The sequence below is a fragment of the Achroia grisella genome, unplaced genomic scaffold, assembly GCF_030625045.1.
Source record: "Achroia grisella isolate CSIRO2021 unplaced genomic scaffold, CSIRO_AGI_Agris_v1 utg809, whole genome shotgun sequence".
Lineage (NCBI taxonomy): Eukaryota > Metazoa > Arthropoda > Insecta > Lepidoptera > Pyralidae > Achroia > Achroia grisella.
Genome location: NW_026713030.1, coordinates 394,208 through 403,806, shown reverse-complemented (window position 1 = coordinate 403,806; position 9,599 = coordinate 394,208). Strand labels below are relative to the sequence as shown.

The window sequence follows — 9,599 nt, the reverse complement described above, 5'->3', positions numbered from 1 at the left end:
ATGGTTACTGCACCTAAAAGTACAATAAAGAATGTATAACAAAATTCATTGCTAAAATTTAAACCAATACTCGATATTTAAAAGTATTTAAATTTGATTGAATTGAAACTGTAAACTCTAATTTATTTATTTAAAAGTTGCATAAAATATCATCATCATTATTAGCCCTCTGCAGAGCACTGCTGAGCATAGACTTCTCCCAAGGCTCGCCACTGGGCACGATACAGTTAGTGCAACCCTATGTATGTTGTTGCTCCACCTAGCTGCGGTTCGTTATACGATTTGTTTGCCAATTTGCAGTCTCCACTCTAGAACACGTCTACTCCAGCGAGCATAGGTTCTGCGACAGATATGATCAGCCCATGACCGTTTCCATTTCCAAATAAGAAGAGTCTGTCGATGCATAAATAGTATACTAAAATATATTCGTTATAGTTTCAGGTTGGGGCCAAAGACATCAGCAATGTGTTCTCTTATTCCTGTGTCTTGGAACAGCTTACAGTATGAGATCTTGTATGGGAGTATCTCTAGTAGCTATGGTCAAACATGAAACCAAAATTATTGAGAACAATAATACAGAAAGTATTCTAAATAATATAACTTTAGATGCTAATATTACTACAGAATTGTTAGATGTTAAAGTTCCACAAACAAATGCTTATTTAAATGACTCCTACAAGGAAATTAAACTAGAAGGTTTCTTCAATGTACTATTACTAGCTCCACCAGTAAGTGTCTTTGTCGACGCGCTATCATAAGCACAATTCTATAGCAATATAAATTTTCTATAACTTTGTCAATTTTTGCCACTTTGTGAATTTCGTCTATAACTGCAATATTGTTTACGTACTACTATTGCATCCATTTGTTCACCTTCAAGTAGATTATTCGCATGCAGTATTTGAAGAATGCCATTAGCATCATGGTAACTGTGACTTAACTTGTATGACGTGACCATGAGAGTTGACTATACGACACTGATGGCTACACTTTAATACTTTTTGAAGGATAGATCTTCTTTTCTATTGTGATTATTTGCATTAAGCTGGCCATGTACATGTACTGTATCTGCGGTTTTACCCTTATGAAATTTATAGCCTGTATTATTCTGATGTATAAGCTATATTACTGTAAAGTTTCAACAATATCCTTTCAGTAGTTTTTGCGTAAAAGACTATCATATGTCTATCCTTCCACACTCACTTTCTTTCGCATTTATAACATTAGTAAGATGTTAACTCACTCTTTTTTCAGTATCCTACGTTTACATGGAGCAAGCAAGTCCAGGATACTATAATGTCCTCCTTCTTCTGGGGCTACGTAGTTCTGCAGATTCCTGCTGGACAACTGGCTCATCGTTTTGGATCTACAGCTCTGCTTACAATTGCATTGATTATTAATTGCATTGTATCTTTGGTATTACCTTTAGCTGCTTATTATGTAAGTTGAATTTTATTGATTACTGATTATTACCCGCAACTTAGTCTATATGGAATTAATATATTAGAAATGTCTAAAATAGAAGTAGCCAAAAATACTTCTTATAACATTAGCTAACTGCGAGTGATAGTCGTCAAAATCTGTCAAGCCATTTCAGATATTAACAAGAACAAACAGGCAGACAAAAAGCAAATATATTTTTTAGATGTAACTACCGTTTGTAGTTTAATATGCAATTAGTGAAAACTTGTTAATTTGAAATTGCAAACAGACACTTCAATTTTATTTATTTGTATAGGTAAATATAATTAAAGCCAGCAATGACTCAAATATATTTTCATAAATCAACCAAGTTCTTATGTGTCGAAATTATATTTTTTCGTAACACGATTTCTCTATTTTAAAATATGTATTTATTATAATGTTCAAATGATATCTATAAATTACATTACATCTTACCCGATTATTCTTGATTGGTCAATTACAACCTGAGTATCTTACCATTTGATGATCTATGCAGATTGGATATTATGCGAGTTCTGCCTAGTTTAGTGCATCTCAATTGCATTACTATTTTACTACATTCTGATGGTGTTTTTATAGGGTGGTTGGGTGTCAATTGTAATATGCCGGATAATACAAGGTTTAAGTCAAGCGTGTATTATACCGAGTCTGCATACAACTCTTGGGAAATGGGCCCCACTGGCGGAGAGAGCGAGAATGTCGGCTTTTGTTTATGGAGGTACGGTTATTTGTTATATATCATAATTTTCTTATTTAAAATAGCACATTTTTTATACAATTATATAATACAGCCCATCTGATGGTAAATGGTCACCGTCGTCTATAGACGACTGAAACACCAGGTGTGTTATCTGCGCTATCCTGACTCTTAATATACCCTTCTAGATAATTAAATAAAACTGCTATGACCACAAGGATGAATGTGCAAATAAAAAACCTGAATGATAACACCGCTGTTTTGGGGGGAAGGGGATTGTTAGTAATGGGAACTAGTAACTCCCATTGCTAGCAATGTACCATGTTAGGTCGACCTCCACGCGGTTCTCCCTGGAAACTATGATGAAATGATGAATCCTTGGTGAATTTGTCACGATGGGCTAACTGACCTGACTTCATACTCATCTTATCATCCTGCACTGGTGCCCCGCCAGCGTAAACCGTTAGCGCAGGCGGGTGCACCATTCCATTATCGTACACAAAAAAAAAACACCGCTGTTTTCACTAGCCGTTCACAGTTTAATGGCATCATGACGCCAGCAGTGTGCGCAAGAGACATAATGCTTCCTTCTCTTTCCCACATGTACTACAATAATAATAAAAAACGTGAAATTGAATAGGGGACCAGAATTTTATAGTAATAATGTACATGTATTTCGACTAAAAAGAGAACTTGTAATTCTAATAATGGTTAATGCCTGAGTGGCCCCTGAAATGGGTCATAATAACCTTTTCTGAAATGTCAGTCGTGATCATATTTTTCATTTTATTGCAGCATCAGCATTAGGAGCGGTACTAGGTTTACCCATAACGGGTTTCATCGCGTCTTCCGCTATGGGATGGCCAGGAATCTTTCGGTTTTATGGAACTCTTTCTGGTATTATGGCAGTAGTGATATGGAAGCTTGGGGCCGACAGTCCCGCAAAACATACGAAAATAACACCCGAGGAGAAATTGTACATAGAACAAGAATTGCATCAACATAATGGAAATCAGAAAGTAAGCTATGCATTATTATTACTTATTTCTGCAAAAGAATGCATTGTCTAAATGATATATAATAATTTCGCTCCAGTACATCATTTACATATAGGTGTCTAACAAATGTATTAATTTGATAGATAAAAAATATGTTTGGTTTGCCATTATTTTTTATGCACATTTAAATATCATATTTATATCACTTAATTTTTATTAAATTTCACCCGCACGAAATTTATATCCTGTGTATAAGCTGTTTACATATTACTGTAAATTTTCATCATTATCTGTTCAGTAGTTTTTGCGTAAAAGAGTAACAAATTTAACAGAGTAACAATCCATACTCTTAAACTTTCGAGTTTCAAATATTACGAGTAATAACAATAAATTGAAATGCATTCATCTGTTTACAAGAGAAAATATAACAAACAGAGAGACATTTGTTGACAGACAGACAAACTTTGAATTTTATAATCATTACATAGTATAAAACACAGTCGTTGTCGCTGTCTGTCCGTCCCTATGTCTGATTAAATCTTTAAAACTCAACGGATTTTGAAGCTTTTTTTTAATAGATAGAGTGATTCTAAAGGAAGTTTTATATATATAGTATATGTATACTAGGGCAAAGTGGCGAGTAGCTAGTATTAGTATAAATTAATAAGCAAATTGTTAATTGTAGAAAAATCCACCGGTCCCGTGGTCTCGTCTGCTGCGCAGTCGAGGTCTGTATTCAATTGTCGTTGCACATATTGGCTACACTTGGGGTCATGTGTTCTTCTATTCTGAAGTACCATCGTACATGAACAAGGTTATGGGCGTCAACATTAAGGCGGTAAGAGTTAACATCATCAATCAGTGCATCATCGGTCTTACATGATATAGAAATAGTCTTTATTCAAATAAACTTAATAAACACTTTTGAATAACAGATAAAAATACATGTAGATCAGAACTAGAGTCTCGGCTCCGATCTGATGAAGCTATAGATTTATTAATAAAATTTAAATTGCCATTTAAATTGATATTGCTATTAAAAGATCAAATTGTTGAAAGGTCCAAATTTAAGGATGTATGTATTTTTTAAGACCAAAAAAGATTTTACCAAAAATAACATTATTTTATACTAGTCCACCCTTATAACTTATAGTATATATTACATATGAATTATAGTATGAAAAATAGCTTACGTCCTATTCTCTACCTACTGAACATATGTAGGTACAAACAAAATTTCGTAAGGTCGGCAACGCGCAAGATACCCCTGGTGTTTCAGGCGTTCATAGGCTACGGTAACCATTTACCATCAGATGGACCGTATGCTTGATTGCCACCATCGTAGTATATAAAAAAAAAGGTTCGTTCGAGCCTTCTCGAAGGAGTTTTTTGACATGAAAATTTTATATGTTAGATAATAATAGATGCCTATAAACGGACGCTTTTTTACGCTCAAATTTCATGCAAGAAAGAATACGCATGTAAATGTAGCAAAAGAATGAATCGTGCACGTTCCTGATCACTTTACAGTTTACACGATACGTTCTTTCACGAACGTGCCGTGTAAAGGCAGCTATTGATTGATCTTTCAGAATGGCATGCTGACTGCGCTTCCCTTTCTAGTAATGTGGTTTACCAACTTTTTCTTCAGTTGGATATCGGATATGATCATCGTGAAGAAATACCTTAGTGTCACCACTACGAGGAAACTTGCTAATACTATCGGTAAGTAACCTTTCTTGACTGACTGATCAATGACTTCTATGGACTGTAACAAACACGGCGTTACTACAGGTGCATTCTTGTGGTTGCAATGAATGACTTCTATTGACTGTAACACCACGACTTTCCTTTGTACTCATTCTGGTGATTGCAATACCACCTGTAACTTTAGCAGAGATGACTCCTTTTCGGGCACTGTCTCGTTTTTCTTTAAAACTAGTAGCTATGTACCTAACGGATCTAGAGACCTTGCATGAATAATAAAGAACCAGAGTGACCAACATAGCCCGAAGAATTGCGAAACTGAAATGACAATGGGCAGAGCATGTCTCGTAAAACAGATGGTCGTTGGGGCAAAAAAGTCAAGTGGCGACCGCAGACTGGAAGACACTGCGTGGGAAGGCCTCCAGCAAGGTGGACCGACAATTTGGTCAAAATTGCTGAAAGGCGATGGATGCGAGCCACGCAGGACCGATTGTCGTGGAGATCTTTGGAGGAGGCCTTGTTCAGCAGTAGTCAGCTGAAATGTTGATGTTGATGAATAATAAAGATTACGATACCAGATTCTTATTATTCGACGATTTTGGTTTTCTATCAGCTTGCACACAACCCTTAGCTGCTTTAGTCGCGGCTTCGATACAAATATTTGTATACACGAATTCGTTGTTCCGAGTACTTTCTATATATATTACGTATGAATTTCCAAAAAAAACTGTATTTAAGTATATCTAGTAGTTGTCTAGTACCCATAACAGAAGCACTGCTTATCTTCGCACTAGATGGCACTGCATGAATTTATTATTATAATTTCAATAAGCATTGAAAGTATTAATAGTGACAAAAACTACTCTTTTAATTTGGTCCAAATATGTACAATAATTTCGGAGTTATATCGTAGAAGAATAGGTCATCAGTTTGTTAATTTATTTCATAAATATACATGGTAGAAAGCAGTGTAAGTAAGACATGCTCTATATAAAGGAACCGACGAAGCAAATATTACAATTTTGAAACATTTGTAATTATTTTCAGGTTCTGTGCCCGCGTCGATCGGTTTTATTGTGTTAGCGTACGCGCCTAACAATATATACATAGTGGAAGTCATTCTGGTTGTCATTTGTGCTTTCAATATTGCATCGCATGTTGGTTTTAAGGTAAAAAAATTATTATCCATCCATCTCCATATTATTTAGATACTTTTTTACTCATGATGGGATGATGCAATTGTGGTATGGGCATGTAATGCGTAGGAATGAAGATCATATCCTAAGGACGGTGTTACATATGAATGTGGATGGTTATAAGGGTAGAGGAAGACCGAAAAAGAGATGGATGGACTGTGTGAAAGATGATATGGTGAGAAAGGGAGTAAATAACGGAATGACTGCGAACAGAGATGAATGGAAGAGAAAAACATATTACGCCGACCCCAAATAAATGGGATAAGGAAGAAGCAGATGATGATGATGATGATGATGATGATGGGATGATGCAACCCGCCTGTGCTAACAGTTTGTTCTAGCGGGGGAGCCGATTAGCCAAACGAATTCACCAGAAATCTATCATAATGGTTTCCAAGAGGAACCGTTTGGAGATCAACTTGACATGGTACATTGCCAGCAATGGGCTTAATAGTCTTCCTTTTAGCCCATCTAGGGCTTATCAGTAGTATTGTTAACGTCGCGATGACCGTACGTGACACCCCTGGTGTTTCAGGCGTCCATAGGCTGCGGTAACTATTTACTAGATAGATATGGAGATGTTGGATACTGTATACTTGATTGCCACCTTAGTGGTATAAAAAAATAACACATATATTATAGATATTTTTTTACCACTGTCAGTATGTTTACTGTCATAAATCCGCCCCTCCGATCGATCCCCTGTCCAATTCAAACGGGGATCGAAATTACGACGGCCTGAGACGAGGTTCGAACCCCTAGTGGTGCTCTCAGACTAAAGTCGTATCCGTCAGGCAGGAGTTGGTCTTCAGCCGCACCATAAGTCCTTCCGCAGGTTTGGAGTGCCATCTGCACTCGCCCCCTAACGTCCGGTGAAGCTGTAAAGGCCAGCTGCGGCCAACAGCATTAGAGTAGTCCGAAAAAGAAACTGTCATAAAAAGAAACTTAAAGTTTTTGAACCTAATTCTTTTTTTATTGTTCCACTAATGAGAACCATTGTTAACAATAAGACCTTTTAATATCTGTTGTGCAGGTGAATCATATAGATATTTCACCAAATTTCGCCGGCACCATGATGAGCATCAGCAATTTCTCGTCAAACCTCGTCGCGTCCTTGGCTCCTATTGTTACCGGCTTCATTCTCAAGGATGACGTGGTAAGCTACTTTATTTTTTATTTCCCCATCAATATCTTTCCCTTTTCATTTCTTTTTACTTCTTTTACTACTATTTAAGGGAAACAATATGCATTATAGTCAACGGTTTAGATAAGCTCTGTGTTTTGATTTCAGAATTAATCTCGACTTAGTTACTTGACACTTTCGTTTAATTTATACTACACTTTTTTTTTTATATATTGAAAATGATACAATAATAATAATCTAGAACAATTTTCATAGCGGCATCTAGTCGCAAACTATGCTGAACTTGAACTACAGGTACTAAATAACTGATAGAAATAATATACATTGAAAACATCCAATACAAATGTGTGCATCGTGCGAGGAATCGACCTCATAACCATTGCAAGATAGATGAAGCGCTAAACCGCTACCCCACCGAGACTTTTAATAATAATATTACATTATTACATTATGACTTTCAGGAGAATCAATACTTGTGGAGACAAGTATTCTTCGTGGCCAGCGGTTTATACTTCTTCAGCAACCTTATCTATGTTCTACTTGGCACAGCAGAGTTAGCTGATTGGAACGACCCTGATCCAGTATCGGAAGAAATCGCAAGAGAAGAGCAAGAGGAAACTCCAATGCTTAAAATACAAAACGAACAAAAAGTCGATAGTTAGCAAAGGAAGTAGCATACTTAGATTCATTATTAAATAACCCTTTCTCTATACTTTCACCAGCGCTTTACTCGCCAGAAGCTAAAATACCATCGATCATCTGAATAAATGGCAGTTCTCCACAGTGCGTTTATCGAACAATATTTTGAACTCCATTGTGGAATCGCCTTAGAGCAATGGTATTTCCTAACCGTTACGATATTCAAACCTTCCAAGAAGGAACTTATGCTTTTATAAAAAGCTGACAAGATATTTGCATTTCACTTGAATTTGTAAATCACTTACAATGAGGTAAGCCGTAAACACCTTTGGATTCCCTCCCTGCGAAGTTGGGTTTAAATCTAACCATTACTACTGGAAACGTTACGACTTATTATAACAAATTCCGACCTTTACTGAGTCTACACCCATATATCGACACAAGCCCGTAAACAGAGCATCATCAGGCATTGAATAGAGTTCAGATATAGTTTGGAAACCGGCTGTTCGGCGACCAAACTGCGACTGAACTGTACTAACTCCCTTAGTACTAAATCCATTTAGTAACGAAATGGACTTCCGCAAAATAAAACCTTATTTGATAAAATATATTTATATCAGTCGTCTAGTCCCATAACACAAGCTCTACTTAGCTTGGGACTTCTCTAGGATTTATTATTATTATAAATATTTGGATGATCAGAAACAACGTGTTGGTGCTACTCAATTTAGTAACGGAAACTGACAATACACATTGTTATCTTAACTTTGGAGTTATGTACATTACAAATTGTGGTATATTAAGAGCTGTTTGTAATGATAATAAATAGTTTGACAAATACTTTGTTATTTTACTAAATATAGTTAAACGTTCTTTAGTTAAACAGACTTTCATAGTTATATTGGTTACGTTATCATTGTTAAGTACATGACATTCAATTATTATATCTCTTGTTTGTATTTCTAATCATACGATCTTACAAACAGTAGCAAGACCACCGACTTGTTATCTAGTAAGTATATTAAGTGCAAGTAATGCAAAATTATCTTATGTATTTGCAATAGTTTTATATATGTTCATTATTATTAGAACATTATAGTGGTTTTACTCACTATTGATTTAATGAAATGGCAGCTACGCCTTGCTCAAACTGCTGTTGGCCGCAGCTGGCCTATACACAGCTACGCTATGCTCAAACTATTGTAATGCTGTTGGCCCCAGCTGCGGCCAGCAGCCTTTACAACTTCATCAAACGACAGGGGTCGAGTGTAGATGGCACTCCTAACCGCGGAAGAACTTATGGATCGACTCAAGGCCAACTCCAGCCTGATAGATATGACTTTTGTCTGAGGTCACCGCTAGGGGCTAGACACTTAGCTCAGGACATCGCAATTTAGATCCTTGTTTGAATTAGATGGGGTTCGATCGTGCTATCCAATTAAACGAAAAATCATAAATTTTCGCATAGTGGTTGGTATTCATTTTAATTTTGACTTCTTATATATTTGATTACTTCTAAGGCTTATAGCGTGATATCTCAATACGAATTTCCTAAGAATTAGAAAAACAAGTGCAAAAAGATATTTTCATATCCCACAGATACTTCTAAAGAAGATCGCGTTCAAACAACCTCGACTAACTAAAATTATAAAAGCGGAAATTTTGAAGATGGATCTTTGATACTGTTTCGTGGAAAAGTAATGTAGATATTGGAATACAGTTTGATTCATAGATATTTTTTTGTATAATTGGAA

General features: G+C 36.1%; 1 protein-coding gene across 1 annotated transcript; it reads left to right on the top strand.

Annotated features, from left to right (window-relative positions):
• On the top strand, positions 1–7,868 carry LOC131851910 (putative inorganic phosphate cotransporter). The gene is made up of 10 exons (XM_059202463.1): positions 1–19; positions 442–728; positions 1,255–1,440; positions 2,044–2,182; positions 2,957–3,180; positions 3,845–3,997; positions 4,752–4,884; positions 5,914–6,035; positions 7,096–7,218; positions 7,668–7,868. The coding sequence occupies exons 1-10, from the start codon at positions 1–3 to the stop codon at positions 7,866–7,868; spliced, it is 1,587 nt and encodes a 528-aa protein (XP_059058446.1).
• Positions 7,869–9,599: the final 1,731 nt, after the last annotated feature.

What these genes read in the sequence shown, in the direction of transcription:
- LOC131851910 (XM_059202463.1), top strand. An exon ending in AACATAATGGAAATCAGAAA is followed by an intron (nt 3,181 to 3,844) that starts GTAAGCTATGCA and finishes TGTTAATTGTAG; the next exon opens with AAAAATCCACCGGTCCCGTG. An exon ending in TCATTCTCAAGGATGACGTG is followed by an intron (nt 7,219 to 7,667) that starts GTAAGCTACTTT and finishes TATGACTTTCAG; the next exon opens with GAGAATCAATACTTGTGGAG.